The 25,993-nt window shown below is 39.8% G+C and overlaps 1 protein-coding gene across 4 annotated transcripts in view; it reads left to right on the top strand.

Annotated features, from left to right (window-relative positions):
• LOC126175799 (A-kinase anchor protein 1, mitochondrial) overlaps positions 1–25,993 on the top strand; it is a 285,989-nt gene that overhangs the window by 246,292 nt on the left and 13,704 nt on the right. For all 4 annotated transcript variants that reach the window (XM_049922782.1, XM_049922783.1, XM_049922781.1 and 1 more), the window contains 4 exons: positions 13,147–15,131; positions 16,716–16,968; positions 17,961–18,100; positions 23,373–23,550. In XM_049922782.1, the coding sequence (XP_049778739.1) occupies positions 13,194–15,131; positions 16,716–16,968; positions 17,961–18,100; positions 23,373–23,550 (2,509 nt within the window). In that variant the 5' untranslated portion in view covers positions 13,147–13,193. The remainder of the gene's footprint in view (positions 1–13,146; positions 15,132–16,715; positions 16,969–17,960; positions 18,101–23,372; positions 23,551–25,993) is intronic.

Here is a 25,993-nt window from a genome sequence, read left to right on the forward strand (position 1 = left end):
GTTAAGAATCAGCATGAGCACAGCTTGTCAAAAGGCGATTATCTTTTAGCTTTTAACAAGCTTTTAACAAGAGCAGAACAACAAGAGACTCTACTCGATAAACAATGTGCTGGGAGACAACATGCATACCGCGAACGGTTTTTCGTTTTGTGTTTTAAACTATGAAGATGGTTAGAACTAGAATGCTCTTCAGGTTGCAGCTTTTGTCGTTAAGAATCAGCATGAGCACAGCTTGTCAAAAGGCGATTATCTCGCGCTGACGCCCAAGTCCCACGACCTTGGCAATTTGCGTGGGAGGCGTACTAAATACAATCTTAATCTGTCGTCACTGTCAACAACGTTGGATGGTCTCTCAGTTTGTGTGGGCACTGTACTGCTTGCCGTTAATGCCATCCGACTGTGCATGGGATAAAATGAAATTTTCACGTAAATTTGTGTGGTGCATGGCGTCGAGAAATGTTCAAAAACTGTAGTGTTCTGGGACAGAGTGAGGTGGTATATTGGTAAACATACAGGATGGCTATTCATTAAGAGGTGATTTCAGATGCCGATCTGGTTATCCTCAATTTGAATTTTCAGAACTGTTTAGGGATATACCTGAATAGTTTCTTCAGTGTGACCATTACTGTTCTTTTTCTGATTGCTTGTCCAGCGGCGCGTGTGCTCCATTCCTCACGATCTTATTGTTGAGATGCCAACGCTTGTCACTAACAGCAAAATAGAAATAAGGTGAAATGCAAACAGCTTTCATTTGTTACTATGTACGTCATTTTTATAGATATGACACCTTGAGAGTAAAACATTAATTACTTTTGCATTCATGTCCATCGCTAAGTAAATCTTGCCTACATCGGCGGTAAGTGCCTCAGGCACAACAGACAGGGTGATTCAGCTGCCCCAAGTGATGTCCCTAAATCGCTCCAGGCAAATGCCGGGACGGTTCCTCTAAAAGGGCACGGCCAACTTCCTTCCCCGTCCTTCCCTAATCCTATGAGACCGATGACCTCGCTGTTTGGTCTCTTCCCGCAAACAACCCAACCCTCAGCTGCCCCTACCGATGTCGCTTTATTCAATTCGCAGTGTTATACCTCGCCTTCAAGAACCACACACGAAATTTTCATTTTCTGTCGCTCGCTACGCGCAAACTATTAGTCCTACAGAAAAAATGAACAGGACCTTTCTGTCGGAATGTTAATGAAGTAAATTTTGCACTGGAATACGTTTTCGCTAGAGGCAGTAGTTTTCGAGTTATTCAATAAAAATGTACAAAAGTGACCTTCAGACGCACCCCCACTCCCACACTCAGCCCTTACCGGTCAGGATTTCTAATATGTTGTTCATGGCACTCCCCCCTACCACTCTACAAAGATTTGCGATTGCACGAATTATTTCCCACTTTCGACCTTTTTGGTTTTCATTGACTGGCCTTATTACGCCACTGGCTTAGTCGAGCGCATACAAATTGCGATACAGACTTTTTTGAGTATTTTAGCCAATAGTTTTGTGAATTTTAACAGCGTAAAATAAACGATTACAACGTTGCGTTCGTCACGCTTCTGACTACGAAACTACAGTGCTTGTAAGGCTTAAGTTCGGATAGAATTGTCTGCGTAATTATCCTACCGTAATGTTTACAAAAGTCGATTTTCTTTCTTTAGCTTAACGGTCACGTTTAAATTAATAAAGTTAACGGAATAGCCAACTGTGCTGGTTACGTAATAAGCCAAACAACACACACCAAGGCCGGCCGGAGTGGCCGTGCGGCTCTAGGCGCTTCAGTACGGAACCGTGAGACTGCTACGGTCGCAGGTTCGAATCCTGCCTCGGGCATGGATGTGTGTGATGTCCTTAGGTTAGTTCGGTTTAATTAGTTCTAAGTTCTAGGCGACTGATGACCTCAGAAGTTATGTCGCATAGTGCTCAGAGCAATTTGAGCAACACACACCAAGCCGGCCAGTGTGGCCGAGCGGTTCTAGGCGCTTCAGTCTGGAACCGCGCTGCTGCTACGGTCGCAGGTTCGACTCCTGCCTCGGGCATGGATGTGTGTGATGTCCTTAGGTTAGTTAGGTTTAAGTTGTTCTAAGTTCTAGGGGACTGATGACCTTAGATGTTATGTTCCATAGTGCTCAGAGCCAACACAGACCAAAAAAGATCAAAAACCGAAAACATTTCGTGTAGTCGGAAATTTTTGTACGGTGGTAGTAGAGAATGCCACGAAAAACATACTAGAAATCCTGAGGGATGAGTGTGGTGGTGGAGATGCGTTTGAAGTTCACTTTCGTACGTTTTTCTTGAATAACTCGAAAACGTATCTCAGTACAAAATTTAATTACATCAAATTCCTTACAAAAAGGTCCTGTTCGTTTTTCCTGTATGACTAATGGGTTGGGTGTAGCGAGCGAGAGACTATGAAAGTCTCGCGCCTGGTTTTTGAAGGCCAGAAATAACATAGCAGGTTGCATAACACGACATCGGTAGGGGCAGCTAAATCAGCCTGTATACAGCTACATCAGTATGCAGCAAGTCACGTTATAATGTGTGACGGAGGTCACTTCGTGTACCGCTGTCGCTTCACCTTCTATCCAGTCAAAGTCACGAATGATGCGTTGGAAAGACAACTCTTGATATGCCTCCATATGAGCACTAATTGAGCACATTATGTCTTCACGGCTTTTTTGCGAGATGTATTTAGGAGATAGAATATGTTAGTTGGCTGTTGAACAAACGTACGCTCTCGGAATTTTAACAGTAAACTACCGTGTGATGCACAGCCTCACTCTTGTAGCTGTTGCTACTGGAAATGGATGAATATCCGTGTAACGCTTTCGCGCGTACTGAACGAACCTGTAGCAAAACGCGCTGCTGCTCTTCGTATCTTCTCACTTTTTCACTGCTAATGTTATCGGGGAAGGGTCCCTGACTGAGGAGCAGTGCTCAGGTACGAAGGTTTTGTAAGCTACTTCCTTCATGGGTGAAACACACTTCCTGAAGATTCTTTCAAAGAATCTGTTATCTGTCTTACCTACGGTTAGTTTTATGTTGTCGTTCATTTGAAATTGCTCCGTAGGGATACTTCCGTATGTTTATGTACTTCTAGCAGCAGTTTATGGTAAAATAAAGGGTACCTAGCGACTGGAAAGAAGCGTAGGTGAGTTCCATTTTCAAGAAGGGCCGTAGGACAGATACACATAATTGTAGGCTAACATCGTTGACGTCAGTTTGTTGTAGAATTATGGAATATGGCTTACCCTCGTGTATTATAACGTTTTTGTAGAAAGAAAATCTCCTGTATAAAAATTATTATTGATTCCGCAAACAGAGACCTTGCAAAACTCGGCTGTCTCTGTACGTCCATGAAATCCACAGCGCTGTAGACAGCGGCGCTCATGTTGACTTCAGGAAGGCATTGCTGGTTAGTGAAGAAAAAAAAAAGCAAGCTTATCGAGTGTTGGACCAGATTGCGACTGGATTCAAGACTTTCTAGCAGACAGAACTCAACACGCCGTTCTTAAAGGAACAAAATCGACAGATGTAAATGTAATTGCCAGAGTACCCCAAGGAAGTGTGATAGGACAGTTATTGTGTACAGGGTACATAAATGATCTAGTAGAAAGCGTCGGATGGTCTTTAAGACTGTTCGCAGATGATGCGATTGTGTATAAGAAAGTAGCAATGCCAGAAGACTATCTGTGTGCAGAATGACTTGCAGAGGATTGATGAGTGATGCAGGTCCTGGCAGTTCACCCTGAACGTGAATAAATGTAACATACTCCGCATACATAGGAAAAGAAATCAGCTACTGTACAACTACACTGTTGATGACAAACTGCTTGAAAGAGTGACTTATAAGGCTCTTGTGTGACCATAGGATCCTTTCCAGGTATGATTTGTGGAAGGTGTAGAGAAGATCCAATGAAGAGCGGCGCGATTCGTCACGGGATCGTTTACTAGGTTACAGAGGTCCTCAACAACCAGTGACAGAGAGGTGTTACCCATCAGGAACAGTCTAAGCACATTACTTCCGAGGCTTATCTACAATAATTCATCCCACGCGCCGTTCGAGACTGGAGCAGGATATGGGAGGTCGGTCAGTGGCTTCAGAAGTACCCTCCACCACACAATGTTAGGTGGCTTGCGGAGTATGATGTTGATGTAGACGCCTGTTTCCAGAGATTGTTAGGAAATCATACAACCAAACAATTACAGGTTGTTCCACATATTTATGCGTAGTATATTACATTTGCGTATGTTGAGGGTGAACTATTACTAGCGTCGAACCTCTGCAGGTCTTTCTGTATTTCGATATAATTTTCTAGCGTTGTGACGTCACTCTATAGTGCGTCATCCGTCAAACGGTGGAACGTTAGTGACGTTACCAATTACATGTGTTGTAAACATTAATAGTCCAATAACGTTCTCTTGGGATATTCCTGTATGCATGAAAATATCTCTCCTTTAAGTTCGACGTGTCGTTTCTGTTTGTGAGAAACAGTTCAGTTCAGTCACAATGCTGGTCAGATAATGTGTTCAGTATGCAATACTGCTAGACTGTATCGAACGCCTTCCGGAAGTCAAGCAACACGGCATTAACCTGGGAGCCGTTATCCTCCTGGGTCTCGCGGACGAACAGGTTTCACAATATCGTTATTTGCGGAATCAATGTTAGATTCCTAAAGATGAATTTCCCGGTCACACCCCGCGAAACCTGTGCGACGGGTTGCGCCAAGACCAGGCAGTAACCGCGCACTGCATATCGAAGATTTCTGCAACTACGATCGTTGGCCGAGAAAGTAGCTGTTGGACGGGGAGCAGCGGTACGCGGAGTAATATGGGACGGCCACGCCCTGTCGTTTGCGTCATGTGCCAGTTGCCCCGCGGGCACCACAAACCTGTTACCTTGCCAGTGCGGGTGCCGGCTTTTGCACTATTTCTTTCATCACTGCGGACTACCGTTGTCAAGAGAAATGTACCAGGAATCTGCAGTCTAACTGTGCCCCCTCTGTACAATATAGTTACTATTTGTGATTTTCCATTTCACTAAAACTTATGAGCGGGTCTCTTTAGTCTTAAAGTGGCGTCATTGCCACTCAAAGCGGATGTCCTGGGTTATAGTCCCACATCGTGCATGGGAGTTGGCTTCAAATGTGTCGTTACTATGTGTGACTGTGCATAGACGAAAACCAGTGGCAGAAATGCGTATGCATGCGTGCTTAAGATACATGATACAATTGGGAAAAATAGAAAATCAGACGTAAGTTTACGGTGCATAACGAGTATATCAAAGAAATGGATGAAATCTCAACAATAGTGTTTAGATGGCAGATCATACGTGGTTCAATAATAATAATAATAATAATAATAATAATAATAACAGAAGTATTCAGCAATGATATAAATATGGCTTTTGGAACAGACAAATGTAAGAAAAATAGCATAGTCAAGGGAAAACACACTAAACAAGAAGATTACATATTGGATAACCACAGCGACTGCATAGAAGCGATGGAAAAAACAGATGCCTATAAATATCTAGGATACAGACAAACAATAGGAATAGATAATACAAATATTAAAGAAGAACTAAAAGAAAAATATAGACAAAGACTAAGAAAAATACTGAAAACAGAGTTGACAGCAAGAAACAAGACAAAAGCTATAAATACTTATGCTATACCAGTATTGACCTACTCATTCGGAGTAGTGAAATGGAGTGACACAGTCCTAGAAGCACTCAATACACTTACACGATCACAATGCCACAAATATAGAATACATCACATACATTCAGCAACAGAAAGATTCACATTAAGCAGAAAGGAAGGTGGAAGGGGATTTATAGATATAAAAAACCTACATTATGGACAGGTAGACAATTTAAGAAAATTCTTTCTAGAACGAGCAGAAACTAGCAAAATACACAAAGCAATCACTCATATAAATACATCAGCTACACCATTGCAATTTCATAACCACTTCTACAACCCTTTAGATCACATAACATCAACAGATACAAAGAAAGTAAATTGGAAAAAGAAAACACTACATGGCAAGCACCCATATCATCTAACACAGCCACACATAGATCAAGACGCATCTAACACATGGCTAAGAAAAGGCAATATATACAGTGAGACGGAAGGATTCATGATTGCAATACAGGATCAAACAATAAACACCAGATATTACAGCAAGCATATTATTAAAGATCCCAATACCACAACAGATAAATGCAGACTTTGCAAACAACAAATAGAAACAGTAGATCACATCACAAGCGGATGTACAATACTAGCAAATACAGAATACCCCAGAAGACATGACAATGTAGCAAAAATAATACATCAACAACTTGCCATAAAACATAAACTAATAAAACAACACGTTCCCACATACAAGTACACACCACAAAATGTACTGGAGAATGATGAATACAAATTATACTGGAACAGAACGATTATAACAGATAAAACAACACCACATAACAAACCTGACATCATACTCACCAATAAAAAGAAGAAATTAACACAACTAATTGAAATATCCATACCCAACACAACAAATATACAGAAGAAAACAGGAGTAAAAATTGAAAAATACATCCAACTGGCTGAGGAAGTCAAGGACATGTGGCATCAGGATAAAGTCGACATTATACCAACTATACTATCAACTACAGGAGTCATACCTCACAATATCCACCAGTACATCAATGCAATACAGCTATATCCAAACATATATATACAACTACAAAAATCTGTAATTATTGATACATGTTCAATGACCCGAAAGTTCCTAAATGCAATATAACATATACCGTACAGTTAAAAGGAAGTCACGCTTGATCAAGGTCCGCGTCACTGTCCATTTTTGACCAGACATAACGTCTGAGAATAGAAAGAAATAATAATAATAATAATAATAATAATTATTATTATTATAAAAACCGCGAGTCTTTTATTTTTAACCTTAGCTGACAAAACCGGCATTACCCGTGTATTCATTTTACCAGTTTTCTATTAAAAACGGAAAAAATGAAGTGTAATAAGCCGGACAGTTCCTGTACGCAGGCGCAGCTGTTTCGAGTATCTGCAACGCGATTTTGTAGACGTGCTATGGCAACGCTTCTTCATAACTGTATAGACAGCTATTGTTTTCGCCTACAGCCGTTTGCGCTTCGCAGTTGAAAGCTGTCAGAAGCGCTGCCCTATGGCCAAAATCGACTCGACTGAAGGAGTGCCTTAGTAGTAAAGAATTGATCTATTAAAACTCCATGCATGGCGTGGAATGTTTTCACATATCTTAGTGTTTATGATGTATCTCCCGAACTGTGGTTTAGTCGAGCTACACTTAATTCTGTTAAGGCTCTTGTGGCGTTTGTGTTTTGTTGGCGTATTTGCCTCACAGAATTGAAATTGAGACATGATAGCAAAATATGTAATACGTTCCTTCAACTGTAGACATTTCTAGAATTTACACGAAAAACCGCTGAAAATAATAGAGCAGTGTCGAAACGTTTTCGGGAAATAGACACAGTATTGTGACTTCAGACTGTCTCCTCGGACTGAACTTATCTGCCTTTGTGGCAAATCGTAAAAATTAGAGCAGAATAGAATTAAAAGTGGTCTAGTACTTCAATACTCTCCAGTCAACTGAATGTCTCAATAAACAGTAGAAAGTTCTCATGTCGTATGTTGCACATTCATAGTGCAAACCAAACATGGTGGCACAGTGGTTAACGAATTGAACGTACAACAAGAAAGAGTAGATCTCAGATTTCCTCCGGGTTATTCTGATGGATGGTGTGACGGGGAGAATGGCCGCGTCTGGCCCCTGCAGTGCTGACACCGTAAACTGCACTTCACACTTCCGCGAAAGCAAGTTACGCACGGAAGTAAAAATCGCTGAAATGCTTTTCGTGAATGAAATTGAAATCGTCATACGTGTTGACATGTTTAATAATGATCCTAGCTCCAGCAATTACGGGCACTTACCGTAAGGAAAGGAAGCTGTGCTAAATAACAGTTAAGTGCTCCACAGTACTGCAGCTAGCTGATCTTGACCGCAGCCAAAAGCTAATGACTACCGGCTGAAGCCGTCCGACTTTTACCAGCTCAGGCACTAGGAAGCTGCTAACTAAAATTTAACGTACTGTATGATGATTGCTATTTTGCCAAAACGGATAAAGCGAAACCTGAGACGATTCGTCTAACGAGGCAGTTACCAATTCACTTCTGGATCCGTCTTTACTGAGCTACCGTGCCGTTTTTTACCAGAACTATACATATGTTATTGGGCAGAAAAATGAAGGAAATTGATTATGGGCGATCGAGAGAGAGAGAGAGAGAGAGAGAGAGAGAGAGCTGCCTACCGGAGCTTACCGCATGACAAGCCTTTGGTGTGAAAGTAACGGCCTTGCCTCCCGACTCCGTCGTCGTATGGTCTCAAGGACCTCGAGCGACCGTTCGCCGACTTCTTGCAGCGGAAAAGTGGAGCTGCTTGCCTGTCGTTTTATGTCGTAACTGTTGCTGGACTGGGCGTGGTTCCTGGAGTCACAGCTGACCTCCAACTAAGCAACGGGCGCTGGCATAGTTAAAAATGCGGTAGCTGGGAGGCATGGCGTGAATGTTATTGCGACCGCTATTTTACTTCAACACTTGATGCGAGTCGCATGTTGAGCTTCGACGCCAGCACTGTCCTTGTGATTAGTTGAAGACTGACAGGTCCACAGATTTTCTTATCCTGTCCTTAGCTACATAGCTTCAAAAGCATATGGGATATATACTCAATATTAAGGATATGTTCCAAATAAAAAAAATTCCATGCGAAAACAGCAGCATTGCGAACGCAAAATCAGCATTGTTCGAAGTCATCAAGAATCAAATTGAGAATGTCTGTAATCACGGCTTGGAATGAAAGAGGAAACAAAGTGATTTTGCAGGATAAATCGTACGAGACATTAATTCAGGTGTATAGTCACTTGACAGTTCATGTCAATAAGCGAAATTGTGAAGAAACTATACCTCATGAAGAAAGAAAGCTATAGAACAGTGATTTGATGAGGCTGTTATAGAATAATGGATCATTTGCAACACTTGAATGAATGAAATGATGCAATGGAATAATGAGTATGAAGTCAAATTATTTTCAATAGCCCTAGATGAATTTCTCATATACTCTAGCAACGAATTGAGGAACTTAACACAGTAGGTTCAAAAATATGATTACAAATTAAGTATAAAAAGAGGAAAAAATTAAGATAGGTACATCTAAAAGAAAATAGAAAAAATAAAGAGTGAATTCATAAATAGTTGAGATTTTGTATTTACGGCAGTTGAAGACAATGACTGGATTAATGGGAAAAGAGTAAAAACAAACTGTAGAGCTAGTAGTATCATGAGCTGTTTTTTAGTATACTAAGCTGAGTTTACCAATATGTCTAAAGAAAGGAAAGTTTATAACAGGTATGTTTGTAAGTTTTGACTGTGCCAGTGAGATGCGACTTTAAATGTAGAAACCTCTACTAAATGAGAAATGGGGGGGGGGGGGGGGGGGTTATGTTTGGGATTACTAGGAAAACAAATGGATAAGAGAACAGGTTGCAGTGAAACACATAATTATGACTAATGAAACAGAAATGGAGGGGATACTACATACACTGTGTGATCAAAAGTATCCGGACACCCCCAAACACGTAAGTTTTTCATATTAGGTGCATTGTGCTACCACCTACTGCCAGGTACTCCATATCAGCGACCTCAGTAGTCATTAGACATTGTGAGAGAGCAGAATGGGGCGTTCTTTGGAACTCAGACTTCGAACGTGGTCAGGTGATTACGTGTCACTTGAGTCATACGTCTGTACGCGAGATTTCCACGCACTTATACATCCCTAGATCCACTATTTCTGATGTGATAGTGAAGTGGAAACACGAAGGGACATGTACAGAAAAAAAATGCGTACAGGCCGAACTCGTCTGCTGACTGTCAGAGACTGCCAACAGTTGAACAGGGTCGTAATGTGTAAGAGGCAGACATCTATCCATACTGTCACACAGGAATTCCAAACTTCATCAGGATCCACTGCAAGTACTATGACAGTTAGGCGGGAGGTGAGAAAACTTGGATTTCATGGTTGAGCAACTGCTCATAAGCCACACATCACGCCGAACGACGCCTTGCTTGGTGTAAGGAGCGCAAACATTGGACGATTGAATAGTGGAAAAACGTTGTGTGGAGTGACGAATCACAGTACACAATGTGGCGATGTGATGGTGTGGGTATGGCGAATGCCCGCTGAACATCATCTGCCAGAGTGTGTAGTGCCAACAGTAAAATTCGGAGGTGGTGGTGTTATGGTGTGGTCGTGTTTTTCATGGAGGGGACTTGCACCCCTTGTTGTTTCGTGCGGCATTATCGCAACACAGGCCTACATTGATGTTTTAAGCACCTTATTGCTTCCCACTGTTGAAGAGCAATTCGGGGATGGCGATTGCATCTTTCAACACGATCAACCATGTGTTCATAATGCACGGCCTGTGGCTTAATGGTGACATAAGGGTGGGCCAACACCGTATTGAATTCCAGCATTACTGATGGAGGGCACCACGAACTTGTAATTCATTTTCAGCCAAGTGTCCGGATACTTTTGATCACATAGTGTATATCCAGGTGAATGGATATTAGATGGTCCAAAGAAATTAATTGCTTTAGTAGAGAGGAAAAGACTTGAGAGACAGCGTAATTGAAGATGCAGTTTGGCTTCATGCAGCTGAAACACTGTAATGTGTGGAAACGTCAAGAGGAGGCCTCTACCCAGCAGTTGGTGTCTAATGGTTGATGGGGAAAAAATCTACAAATATCCTGTACCCAGCAATGGGTGTCAGATGGCTGGTGGTGGTGGTGGTAGTCATGTAGTATAAAAGTATCATCTAATTTGATGCTCAAGAAGTTTGTTGTAATGTAGTGTTCATCAGAAGCATAATTAATTTTTGTTGGACTAATGCCAGAACATTACTTATCGTAGGTCTGCACTTGATTGTTTGTGTTTTGAATCCTTTTGCATCTGGTGCATCAATTATTCATGTAGTTTCGTGCATCATATCAAACAAACACCAGATACATGGATTGTCATAACTGATTCCCAGCAAATTGTCATGACTCGGATGCATGTTCGCAGAATTTCGACCACTTCAGATGGCTGGGGCATGATGATTTATTTTTTTATAACACCTCTGCTCACATTTAATTGATACTTTTTAAAAAGCTTTAGAGGCGAATGTGAGAATCTTTTGTTTAATTGAAACCCACCTAGAATGAGAGTATGAAGCAGCCACTGACAGGAAAACCCTTGACTGCCAGGTCGCAAGTTCAGTCTGTAATAAGGCTCATTTGAAACTGTTGTGTTAACAGTTATGACAGGAAAAATATTAGCTGCTAATGACTGCATCATGAGGACACCAGAAAATCTGTTTCTGGGAGGTGTAGGGAACAAAATATGATGTATGTATGGCACTTTGCAAAATGGACATTGTCATCATTCAAGAAATGTTCAAAACAAACATTAACCTGCACTATGAACACTGAATGAAAAATGACATGCCACAATGACCACAGAGGTTCACACCATCAAGATCGAAGGTAACCTGAACTCCTTGAGAGTTTCAAATCATGCAGGACATTCAGTTAGGTCTGCTGTTACAGGATCCATATAGAATCATTAACAGGGTGATGGTAACTGATGGAATGTGATGGCATGCAACTGAACATGAAACAGTTTGTCATGGAGCTTACCTTGAAACTGGCTAACCTAGAAGGCGTAGCTGCAGATAGTCCGATAATATGTTTTATAGCGTGGAAAAAAAAAAAAAAAAAAAAAAAAAAAAACATCGAGAGGTGGAATTTGTCCACCAGTTCTATGTGGTGTGAGTTGCAGTGTCTCACACTTTGCAGAAGTGCTTTGAAGGACTATGATTTTTATAAGCAGACTAGGAATGAAGTTACTTTGATCATCTCTTAGTCAAAGCAGTGCTCATACCATAGTTATAGTTCTCTTGTGCCCATTTTCCCCACTCTTGCTTGTTGTGACGTGTCGTGACTGCACTTGCAAGATCATGCACATGAGAAAGAATTGTAGGGGGCAGTGCACCTCTAATTTCTCATAGCACAATAAATAATGTTCCAGCCAATTTACCACCCAGATTAACAGTTGGTGTTAAGGCACTGATGTTAGTTGATCTTGGTACAACTGTCTTGGTACCTCTAATTTCCAGAGTTCCTTTCATATGCATTTCCTCTTCTAATCACAGTTGGTCAGAGTTGAAAACAAATTCCTTACTGTATGATGTGATTAGTTTGTTTATCTCGTCTACAAATTTTCGGGCCAATTCTGCAGTTTTCTGTGCATTGTCAAGTTGACACTTCGTTTGAAATTTCTTTATGTTAAGTTTTTCAATTCTGTAGCACTGTTGGAAGATATGCAACCATTGCTTCCTTTCCTGAAAATATTTCATCTAAGAGTCCTTTCTCACTTTGCAAAAGTGGGTTACTTTCTGACAAAATGTCAATGTCAGCAAATGTTGTTGTTGATATAATGCAATGTTTGCTTTGTTTATTGTTGCCATTTCCCTGTTTTGTATCGACACCATTAGCACTGTAACACTGTTGTGAGTTGCTCATAGACTACGCAGTTCTACTACACTCCATCGCCTCATGCTGTGCTCACAGTTGTATACCTCCAGTCTTGCCCCCCTGTTGCCATTAGCATATTGTGGTTGCATGACCGTATATGGGACGTCAAATGCCATAAACATCATTGGCCTTTTACGAGTTTGCACTTAAGGGATTCCTTGTGAGGCTTTAAGATGTCTTTCTGAATAGTTTAGTCAGGAGTCTACACAACACATGTGACGTCCAAAGTGATCTGGTCATGTAAGGAAATACCTATGTCCATAAGTTTATCTAGGACTCAGCATAGGACTAAATTACCTGTGATACTATTAGTTTTAGCTTATTCATAGACTTGGATGGCTGTAAAATGTATCAAATGAATAAGCAGTCAGATTAAAAGAAAACTGATTCTATTTTAAGTATCATGTGTGCTTACTTGCTATTATGTCATTGTAATTATAGCTATTTGTTTCCATTGCAGGTTCATCGTTGACATTTGCACCGTGGTGTCAGTCGTGGAAGTGAATAATGGCACCCACATCATGCCGCCACACTTTGATCTGGTCTCTGCCAACAGTTGCCCTTTTGCTCACTTTCCTCTGGTACAAAAGCAGAAGAGGATCATCGCGAAGTGACCCAGGGGGGACGGCTAAAGGGACTCGAAAAGCCAAGAAGCAGGAAGAGAGAACCAAAAATCGCACATCGAGTTTGTTGGCTGAGGATAGTAAGAAAACAGTGAAGGAGGACATTTGTTCCACAAGTAAAGAACAAACAGTAATCAGAAAAGGTTCATCCACGACAGGAACAGTGGGTCTTGAGTTGGGATATCCAGAAGAACAACAAAGTGAAATTAATTTTGCTGCAAAAGTTATTGAGAAGCCATCTGTTGAAAATACTGTACCTTCCAGTGGAACGAACTTTTCCACTGACTCCAGTGAAATTATCTCGGTAGGAGAAAGCTCTCATGATTTAATAGTTGGAAAGTGTGATAACAGTGCTGATAATAAAAACTCGCTAATAGAGCTATCAGATACATCCAAATCAAATTGTGTTATTAATATTACTAGTGACAGTAGGCTCAGTGCTGAAGAAAATAGTGGTAGCATAGAAGGATTGTTAGTGCACTGTGATCCAAAAGAATCAAACTTTGAAGTAAAAACGAACTGCGAGGGTGCTGTACTGCAAAGGGAAAGCTCTGAAATTGCTGTACTGACGGAAATAGACTCTGCAATAGTTTTTCCACCGGAAAGTGACACACAAATTAGTGGACAATTGGAATCAGCTGCTGAGAGTGTTATCTCTGATCCAAAGGAAATAACCTATGAAATAAGTAATTTACAGGAATCACTGAATGAACCAGGTCTTGGGATAACTATCCCCACAGACGTACATACTGAGGTAGCTGTCCCCAAGGAAACAATCCTCGAGGTTCCTCCCGAAGACGAAACAATTTACGAAGTAGCTCTCCAAAAAGAAACGATTTACGAAGTAACTGTCGAAAAAGAAACAAACTCCGAGGCATCTGCCTCAGAGGAAAAGAATCCCGATATTACTGTGTTGCAGGAAACAGTCTCCGGGGTTACTGTTCCAAAGAACACAATATTTGAAGTACCAGCTTCACAGGAAATAAACTCTGACATAATTGTTGCACAGGAAACGGACTGTGACTTAGTTGCTACACAGGAAATAACCTCCGACATAGTTTTTGCACAGGAAACGGACTGTGTCTTAGGTGCTGCTCAAGAAATAAACTCTGACGTAGTTGTTGAACAGGAAACGGAAACGGTCTCTGAGTTAGTTGCTAACCAAGAGGCTGACTTTGATGTAACTGTCCCACAGGAAGAGGACTCCAAAGTCATCATCCCACAGGAAACACACTTTGAGGTAACAGTCTCTCAAGTCTGTCATCCTGGAAACACCATTGGTGATACCTATCATTCTGACACTTTCAAAAGTGAGGAGAATAACCTGAGTATTGGTAGTCAGTGTTCTGATTGTAGCCGTGTGTCGTATTCAAACACATTTGCTACAGGCAGTGAAGAAGTGATTTCTGCTGCTGAGTGCAACGGTGCTGAGGACTTGCCCAGCAGTAATCTTACAGACAGACACACTGAAGAAGACACTATGCCAGAACCTGTAAGAGAGGACTGGACATTAGAGAAAAGCTCTGATATTCAGGCAGAGCCAACTTCTGAAACTCAGAGGAAAGATACAGATCAAACCTGTGGAGAAGATAACGAGTGTTCTCAAAACAAAGATTCAGAATCTACACAGTCAGCCAGAATGCAGACACCTCCACCTGTAAAAGAAGTATCGGATGAGGCGGACACTGCAGCAACAGGCAGTAGCTGTGGTCTTGAAGGCAAGCTGGCTGCACTGGAGCTGGGAAAGGGTCGCGATTCAGCCAATCATAGCCCTGCAGAGGTTATGCTTGCCAGTCCATCAGCATCTAGCTACTCAGATGAGGTTAGTTACAATAGCTATATGCTGCATGGGAACATAATTGATATTCTTCTTGCTAGTTGTCATCATTGGTATTCATAATTTTAAAGTGTCATTTATATCTTAGCATTACCAAATGAATTACTATGTTAAGTATCAGCTACAAATGAAACAGTAGTGCTCATAAGTGCTGGCCGGTGTGACCGAGCGGTTCTAGGCACTTCAGTCTGGAACCGCGCGACCGCTATGGTCACAGGTTCGAATCCTGCCTCGGGCACGAATGTGTGTGATGTCCTTAGGTTAGTTGCGTTTAAGTAGTTATAAGTTCTAGGGGACTGATGACATCAATTATTAAGTCCCATAGTGCTCAGAGCCATTTTTGCTCTTAAGTTTTTTGACACGTGTATTGTAAATTTTAAGACTGTCGATAATACTTTGCGAAACTGCTTTGGCATTCTTAGGTATCCAACATATCATCACCTCCTTTCCTTTTAACTTGTTGCAGCCACTGCCTTTTCTTTTAACTTGTTGCAGAATGTTGTTTCAAAATAATGGTTTATCATCATCCTTCAGTATTATAACCCATTACATGTCTGAACAACAGATGCCTGCAGCACTGGATTGGAAGGGGAAGCCAATGCCATTCATGGCTCTTTCTCTCTCGTGCTGCGTGCGCGCGTTGTTTTTGTGTGTGTGTGTGTGTGTGTGTGTGTGTGTGTGTGTGTGTGTGTGTGTACACATTTATTTCTTTCAAATAGACTGATGCTGTATCTTTTCTCTGTACATTTGTTCAGATTTACAGGTGTGTGATGTAAGACAGGAGTAAAATTCACTATGTAAGATAAGAGATCCTTATAGATGTTGACAATCATTCTTAGCACCTACAAAATTTGTCTTGATTGCAATATATTTATTAAACTTTGTTATGCACCATAGGTAATAGTTTTTAAAGTCTGTATACTTTGACTGCTTAGCCATCATTTATGACACAGCAAACTGTTTCATTTTATCACCATTCCTACACCTGATCTTAATACTTATTTAATATCGAATAAGCTTTCTCGCAGCTGCGAGAAGTTTTAGAAACAGTAAGTAAAGCTTATGTTGATGAATATCTGTATTGGCACTTCTAATATAAAGCAATAAATTATTAACCACTACTTATTGAAACAAACAAACAAATAAATAGAAGAGGATTTCTCATTAGTCTACCCCTCCTCTGTCCTCCCACAAATTATCTGGTTGTAGAGGTTCAAGGATTAAAAATTTATGTTAGTTACATAGAAGTGAAAATGTTAGCTGTAGAACTGCCCAACTGTTTAACAGCCTTCTATATTTATAGGGGAAGATAACTATTTTCTTTGTAAGACAAAACATAATTGATGAAATATAAAGCTACCAATAGGAGCAAAATAGCACCTATTTAATGTAACTAAGTAAACAACTGTTTTCAACTAGCAGCTTTCTTTCCTATTTATTGGGTTAAATTTAACTGGTGCAGTTGCAAATAGAGATAATTTTACTGTTCGTGCACCAAGTGGTGAAAAGTTACGTGTTTAGACTATATTGCATTAAATATTGCACTAACACATTGAAAATGTTTTACAGGGGTCAAGTGACAGTGGCAAGGGATGCAGTGATTTAGCAACACCACCATCACGCACTCCAGCAAGTGGCAGTTCTGTATCTGGAGATGCTACTGCCTTGTCTGTGTATGAATTTGTCCTACCCCAGCACCTTGTAGGCCGTCTTATTGGCAGGCACGGGGCATTTGTACACCAAATTAAAGCAAAAACAAATGCAAGTATACTCATCAAGAGGCATCCAGACACACAAAAACTGAAAATTTGTGCTGTGGAAGGTATATCTTCAGATAGCTTTTTATGTATCTAGTTTTGTCTGTCAAAGAGTGATTTGCCCATATTTAGAAGTCAGCCTGAATATTTTGTTTAGCAACTACAATCATTTTCAATCTTTCTTTGTTAGGGGTAGTGAAAACTTTGTAACTTACGTAATTCAAATTGATGAAATATTTGTTACTGCATACAGAAATATATGTGGGCATTAAGTTGTTAAAATGTTGTCATCCTTTCTCTGAGATATATATATATATTTCTGCTTGTCTGCTTGTGTCTGTATATGTGTGGATGGATATGTGTGTGTGTGCGAGTGTATACCCGTCCTTTTTTCCCCCTAAGGTAAGTCTTTCTGCTCCCGGGACTGGAATGACTCCTTACCCTCTCCCTTAAAACCCACATCCTTTCGTCTTTCCCTCTCCTTCCCTCTTTCCTGATGAGGCAACAGTTTGTTGCGAAAGCTTGAATTTTGTGTGTATGTTTGTGTTCGTTTGTGTGTCTGTCGACCTGCCAGCACTTTCATTTGGTAAGTCACATCATCTTTGTTTTTAGTTGCATTGTGTGCTACTTGAACAGATGAAGTCAAATTTCACAATCTCCCCCCCCCCCCCTCTCTCTCTCTCTCTCTCTCTCTCTCTCTCTCTCTCTCTCTCTCTCTCTCTCTCTCTCTCTCACACCTCACTTTAGCTCTCTCTGCATAGTTACAAAAATTAAATGTATTTTTATCATGCAATTTTATTGTTTTCTGCTCTCCAGTCAGATTTTTTACCACTTTTTTGTATGCTGAACAGTATGATGACATAATGAGGTACATTTTTTTGGCAAATGTGATTAACTGTATTCAGTCTTTACTTGTTGATGATGTTTGGTTCGTACAACCACAATCTTTTTTTTTGCATTTGGGATAAAAATTTGGAAGTTAGTTATGATATAAAAGTTAATATACATACTGTGTTTTTGTTGACTTGTGTGTCATTTGCTAAAAATCTATCCTTAGGTACACAGCTCGATATTGAGAGCGCTCTTGAGATGATACGCAAGAAGTTTCCATTGAAGCACTATCCCAGTATAACTCTTGAGCAAGTGTGCTTTGTGCCACCTGTTACAGTATGTCCAATTTTACCAGAATGTTTGCAGGCAAGTATTAGTAAGCATATTGTCTATCTATTGTGCTTGAATCTTGAATGTTATTTCCTGTAACACAGGTCTCAAAATTTATGTCTTGAAATTTTTTTCTGAACATTTTAGGTGAATCCAATGCTTTTTGATATACTAATTTCAGAAATGGCACGGGGTTCACCGTATCGCATAGTTTACTCACAAAGTAATGATGAAGGCTCAGAAAATTCATACAAAACACACACATTCAGAAAACTTTATTAAAAAAAGTGATAAAATCAGGCACTCACAACATTATAATGAAGTATTATGTTCTTCACATGTAATAAAAACGTATAAATCATAATATATTGTCTTTTTGCCCCCAAGTCTCTCTTGCGTTTTCTTTGGTGCACTGACCACGTACACACTGTGTGCAGCATCCAGCAATAGTCAGTTATTATGCTGACATCGCATCGGTCCTGTTACCCCCATTCCATGTGCTTTAGTGTGTTAACAGATCCCTTCTCCCTGTTTCGCACTAACTGCATGCATATTTCTACAAAATGTCTGACATGAGAATTCAGAATGTGCAGTTTCAACCTCATTGAGACATCCAGTCCATTGAAGTTATTCAGTATGTTTCTTACTAATTCTCATACTCATGTTCTTTGCAGAATGAAATTTTTGCTCTGCAGTGGAGTGTGCATTGAAATGAAACTTCCTGGCAGATTAAAACTGTGTGGCTGACTGAGACTCAGAGACCTTTGCCTTTGCTGGGCAAGTACTCTACTGATTGAGTTGCCAAAGCATGACTAACAACCCATCCTCACAGCTTTACGTCTGCCAGTACCTTGTCTCCTGCCTTCCAAACCTCACAGAAGTTCTCCTGCATAACTTAAAAGTCTAGCGCTCCTGGCACAAAGGATATATTTCACAACAGCTGTGGTCGCCACATTGCCTGTTGCCTCAGACGTGCATGCATGTCCGATGAACATTGCTACAATGCATGTCCAAAGGAACATTCCAACATAATTATGAATAAAAACATGTGTTGCAATATCGGCATTAATACTTTTTTTTTTTTTTTTCCTCCATGATGCCAAGTGTTAGGCGAAGTGGAGGCAAATTAGTTTTCGGTCCATCTTGTAACCAAATAGTATGTGATTCTCTCCTTGTGGCATCGTATTTGACCAGATTTTGTTTTAGACCAGTCCTTGTCTTTTTCATGATTGTCTGATTTGTATAGGAAGCAGGGGTTCTTCTTTACAGCTCGGGCACACTCGACTTCAGGCCCACGACTTGTCCTGATCCCCAACCTTGATGCCAAAGATTTAGACTTCTTTGACAAAGTCTGAGATTGTCCACTGATGCTTTTTTCAGTACAAGAGAATTAATATAACCTCTGAAAGCTGTGAAATTTGTCACAGCAGGCACCAGTCAGTTTATCACTAATGACTGAAGTTTGCATGAAAAACAATATTTAAAACAAAACGCATAGGCCTCAACATTACAATATCACTGAAATATATAGGTAGCTGTTTTATAGACTATAAGACTATTCATATTTTCATAGCAGGTTATATTGCACACTTCTCTAAACAATACTGTTGTTATCATTTATTATGATTGAACATCTACATTTTGCTGCATACCTCACAGAAATTCTAAATTTGTGTCAGCCCCCCAAAAAAACCCATTACTTTTGTGAAAAAAATTCATTGTCAGCCACATTCCCATTAGAAAAATTGTCTTTTTTATGTATGTAGTTTGTGTTGAATCAAGGCATATAAAATCTGCTGTTTGCTGAGAACCGTTTTATATTATTCAAGCATTAGAAATTACTAAATTACAGTTTTGTTTTGCCTTGGGAATGAAGTATAAGATAGTTCACATAAAAAAATGTCTTATTCACTGCCAAGAGCTGAGATTTAACCTGTTTATTCCAGCAAGTTTCAGTCCTCAGGCCTTCATCATATATCCTGTATACAAAGGGAGAGAATGCTTGAAATGCATTTCATAATTTAATTGTATGTACACCATGGCCTGATGTACATGCTCATGAAATCTTACTTATTAGCTGTCAAGACATTTAAAACAGATTATGTTGTGATATAAAATCTGTGGCATCAAGTAGCATAAAATAAAATTCATCATAAGTCACTGAAAATATAATTATGAGACATAAAGTAATGGGTTGACAGTGTTCACACATTTGTTATATGTATGAACACGGTCAGTCCCATCACTTCATATAACTTATTTTTATTTTCAGTGACTCATGATGAATTTCATGCTGTTTGATGCCGTAGATTTTGTGTCACCATGTAAGCTGTTTAAAATGTCTTAGTGACTTCGTCACTTCTTGTTATGTCAGTTTTCAAGAGTGTGTACAGCAGATAGTATTATATTGACAGTTAAATATGAGATGCATCTCAAGTGTTCTTTCCATTGGTATAGCTCGATATGTTGGCAAAAATACTTGTTCAAAACCGGTGGTAGGCAGAAAACATCTTCCGAGATTGTCCTAAATGCTTTCTCCGAAAATTATTTCAAGCAATTAGTCCACGAACCCACGCAAATTGTAAATGGTTGCGAAAACACACTTGACCTCTTAGCCTCAAAAAATCCAGAGCTGATAGAGAGCATCATGACTGATACAGGGATCAGTGATCACAAGGTCGTTGTAGCTAGGCTCAATACCGTTTCTTCCAAATCCAACAGAAACAAACGCAAAATAATTTCATAAATAGTGGATAAAGTGCCACTAGAAGCCTTCCTAAGAGACAATCTCCATTCCTTCCGAACTGACTCTGCAAATGTGGACGAGATGTGGCTCAAATTCAAAGATATAGTAGCAACAGCAATTGAGAGATTGATACCTCATAAATTGGTAAGAGATGGAACTGATCCCCCATGGTACACAAAACAGGTCCGAACGCTGTTGCAGAGGCAACGGAAAAAGCATGCGAAGTTCATAAGAACGCGAAATCCCCAAGATTGGCTAAAATATACAGAGGCGTGAAATTTGGCACGGACCTCAATGCGAGATGCCTTTAATAGGTTCCACAATGAAACATTGTCTCGAAATTTGGTAGAAAATCCGAAGAAATTCTGGTCGTATGTAAAGTACACAAGCGGCAAGACGCAGTCAATACCTTCGCTGCGCAGTGCCGATGGTACTGTTACCGACGACTGTGCCGCTAAAGCGGAGTTATTGAACACAGTTTTCAGAAATTCCTTCACCAGGGAAGACGAATGGAATATTCCAGAATTTGAAACACGAACAGCTGCTAGCATGAGTTTCTTAGAAGTAGATACGTTAGGGGTTGCGAAGAAACTCAAATCGCTTGATTCGGGCAAGTCTTCAGGTCCAGATTGTATACCTATTAGGTTCCTTTCAGATTACGCTGATACAATAGCTCCCTACTTAGCAATCATATACAACCGCTCGCTCACCGATAGATCTGTATCTACAGATTGGAAAATTGCGCGGGTCGCACCAGTGTTTAAGAAGGGTAGTAGGAGTAATCCATCCAACTACAGACCTATATCATTGACGTCGGTTTGCAGTAGGGTTTTGGAGCATATACTGTATTCAGACATTATGAATCACCCCGAAGAGAACGATCTATTGATACGTAATCAGCATGGTTTCAGAAAACATCGTTCTTGTGCAATGCAGCTAGCTCTTTATTCGCACGAAGTAATGGCCGCTATCGACAGGGGATCTCAAGTTGATTCCGTATTTCTAGATTTCCAGAAAGCTTTTGACACCGTACCTCACAAGCGACTTCTAATCAAGCTGCGGGCCTATGGGGTATCGTCTCAGTTTATTCGCACGAAGTAATGGCCGCTATCGACAGGGGATCTCAAGTTGATTCCGTATTTCTAGATTTCCGGAAAGCTTTTGACACCGTACCTCACAAGCGACTTCTAATCAAGCTGCGTGCCTATGGGGTATCGTCTCAGTTGAGCGACTGGATTTGTGATTTCCTGTCAGGAAGGTCGCAGTTCGTAGTAATAGACGGCAAATCATCGAGTAAAACTGAAGTGATATCAAGTGTTCCCAAGGGAAGCGTCCTGGGACCTTTGCCGTTCCTGATCTATATAAATGACCTGGGTGACAATCTGAGCAGTTCTCTTAGGTTGTTCGCAGATGATGCTGTAATTTACCATCTAGTAAGGTCATCCGAAGACCAGTATCAGTTGCAAAGCGATTTAGAAAAGATTGCTGTATGGTGTGGCAGGTGGCAGTTGACGCTAAATAAAGAAAAGTGTAAGGTGATCCACATGAGTTCCAAAAGAAATCCGTTGGAATTCGATTACTCGAAAAATAGTACAATTCTCAAGGCTGTCAATTCAACTAAGTACCTGGGTGTTAAAATTAGGAACAACTTCAGTTGGAAAGACCACATAGATAATATTGTGGCGAAGGCGAGCCACAGGTTGTGTTTCATTGGCAGGACACTTAGAAGATGCAACAAGTCCACTAAAGAGACAGCTTACACTACACTCGTTCGTTAGAATATTGCTGCGCGGTGTGGGATCCTTACCAGGTGGGATTGACGGAGGACATCGAAAGGGTGCAAAAAAGGGCAGCTCGTTTTGTATTATCACGTAATAGGGGAGAGAGAGTGGCAGATATGATACGCGAATTGGGATGGAAGTCATTACAGCAAAGACGTTTTTCGTCGCGGCGAGATCTATTTATGAAATTTCCGTCACCAACTTTCTCTTCCGAATGCGAAAATATTTTGTTGAGCCCAACCTGCATATGTAGGAATGATCATCAAAATAAAATAAGAGAAATCAGAGCTCGAACAGAAAGGTTTAGGTGTTCATTTTTCCCGCGCGCTGTTCAGGAGTGGAATGGTAGAGAGATAGTATGATTGTGGTTCGATGAACCCTCTGCCAAGCACTTAAATGTGAATTGCAGAGTAGTCATGTAGATGTAGATCCAGGATATCTCATAACTGAAACCAGTTTTAATAAAGACACATTATTATCAGTTCTTGGTGGTGAATTATGACTTTCTTAATTACTTATGAGCTGTGAGGTATCACTTTCAGAAAAATACGTAGGTCATTTACTCTTTAACTAATTAATATCAATATGAAACAGGTATATTATGTAATATAAGCCTCAGATAGTACCTGTTCTTGCTTTTCCTGCTAAATGTAAACACATTGTAAAATAATGAGAGAAACTTGTCAAACTGTTGAGAAAAGGTACAGAAAAATGTTATGACACTATTTTATAAAAGGGTGTTCAGTACTAAATATAGACATTTTTATTTTTTATTTTGCAGTTAATGCTGGTGGAAGGTGTGAGCAATGATGTGATTCTTTCAAGCTTAGTGACACCAGGCCATTTCTTCCTGCAACAGCCAACTCATCCTACATTCCCTGCTCTGAACAGGCTAAATGCCTGTATGAATGTGTGTTATAGTGAACCAAATGTACCTCTTTTGCCGACACCTGTTGACCGTAAGTATATTCATCATCATCTGTTTCATTTATAGCTGCAGTTTCTCTCTTCAGAGAGAGAGAGAGAGAGAGAGAGAGAAATACTTAATCTACAAGCAGCTTTTAAAAGAGTGCTCTGTGATGCATTTCCTAATGTTGTCCTGTGGATTCAGTCTCATCTTGTGGCTCCATCTCGTGTATCTTCTTTTATTTGTTTGATATTATATTTTGGTTAAAAAGGGGACTGTATATGTAAAAATATTTACGTAACAGTATGCTGCTGCTTCTTCTTCTATTTCTGCCTCACGATCGTTAGATGGCACTTTTTTTGGGGGAGTGGGGCGGGGGTGATAGATAGCTCTTCTCCATTTAGTAGCTGATTTTAATTACTTTCTAATTACTCACTTTGTTTTTATAATGATAGATGTAGATTGTTGCCATTCGTGTTATGGTAAAACACTTGAATAAAGTAAAAAGACAGACAGTATTGCTGGAGGAACAGCCACAGCTGAGCATTACAGTAGAAATTGAAAACGCTGCTGCAGTTGTAAGGCTTTTTTATTTATTTTTTTATTTTTCAGTGCTTAGACCATGATCGGTTCCAGGCTATTTGATCTATAATCAGTGCAACACCTGATGATGTGCTTGTAATAGCCTGAAACCAGTCATGGTCTACACATTGCAGGGGGAGAAAAAAAAAAAAACTCTACAACTGAAGTGTGTGCTGCTAGTAGTAAGATAAAAAGTAAGATAAAAAAGAAATACTTGTGCTGTTGTCACTCTCTGCTGTTATACTCTTGTACATCTAATACTGTGTAAAGCAGTAATGTGCATGTTTAATTAATTAACTGATTAATTTTTTAAATACTCATGCCTTGATTGATTGAGAATACTAAGTTGCCAGGCTTCAGAGTGGAATTTTACTGCTAATTGTTGCTGTGCTTACATTTAGGTTTCTTGTCACGTACCTTTAAAATGTGCTACCATTTATTGTTTTGTCCAAGCATAAAATAATCAATTATAATTTGTTTCCTAGTACTTGAATGAGACCATGTATCATTTAAGGCACTGTGAGAAGTCTGTGCCGATCCATACACAAGCTTAGTTGGGACTGAAAAATGATAGGACACAAACAGTTCCATATCCTAGCCTATAAAGAAAACTGTTGTTAGCAAAAGTACATGAATGAATTTCATGAGAGCATCAAGAAACTTCCAACTTATGTAGCCAAAATCTACATCTTTAAATAGGCAATCAGCATTTAGTGGGAAACGAAAACTAAAATGGATAGCTATCCTCTTACGATTTGAAACAACCATTTGGCAAGTTATTTCAAATCTAACCCCCAGATTCAAAATGTTCATCATAAAGCCTTTCATAATATTTAAATTCAGTACTTAAATTATAATTCCAATTTTACAAATCTTCATCGTGAGCAAATGGTATTAATGAAAATTTTAAGAAATAGATTGTATTCTAGCTTTACAAAAGAACATTATTGCTATAGTACTGCATTCTGAAGCACTGCTGATTACATGTTTTTCGAACTTTACTGAAGATAACATTGGTGTTATTCTAAAAAAAAAAATTTGTTTTCTTTTGGCAGCACTGCAAAAAACAAGCTAGCCTCCCTACTTTGTTGTTTGTTAGTGTACTGAACCAGGTGTTGCTCCTTAAAAATTCATTGTATATACGGTTGTAGCAACATATATGAGATGATGGTAAATTCTCCTGTTATATTGTTTTAAAGGTCTCAGGATTGACCTGAAATATTAAAAAGTGTGTATAGTTCATATGAACTCGTCATTGTTTCTGCTGCATCACAACAGATCCTGAAAGATTTCTAGCTTTCATACAGAAGGATGGTAATCATTTTAATAAACACACAAAATGTGCTACAGCAATAACTTCACACTAAAACAATCTCAGACTAAAACAGAAGTCATATTTTGTCTTTAAGGCAGAAAAATATTCTGAAAAATAACTTAAAAGTGTGGGATTAAGGGAAATCTATTTTGTCAACACTCTTTCTATTGAAGAGACGTGGTGGTGGAAATAGATTGCTTACATGTGCCATGAGCTTTTTATATTTCTTATGTCACTTTATTATATATTACCTTAACATTTGGTTAAAAAGTCACATGATGTCAGCAATAAACTTAAAAAGATTCTTGGACTGCAGCTGGATCTGAATATCTCTCTCTCTCTCTCTCTCTCTCTCTCTCTCTCTCTCTACCCCCACACCCTGACAAACAAACAAACTGGCTGAGAACTGGTTCACAGCTAAAGCACCATGAAAATCTGAGGCTTTATTTCAGGGGTATCACTCACAATTGGTGTAAGACGGTAATGAAAAGCCTCTCAGAAATGATGTTTGTAGTGATTGATTATAGCCTGACCAAATTAAACATTTTTCTCGAGTAACAATGATGTATTTTGAAATTGTGTGTGCTAAATGAGCCAT

This window comes from Schistocerca cancellata, chromosome 3, assembly GCF_023864275.1.
Source record: "Schistocerca cancellata isolate TAMUIC-IGC-003103 chromosome 3, iqSchCanc2.1, whole genome shotgun sequence".
Taxonomy (NCBI): domain Eukaryota; kingdom Metazoa; phylum Arthropoda; class Insecta; order Orthoptera; family Acrididae; genus Schistocerca; species Schistocerca cancellata.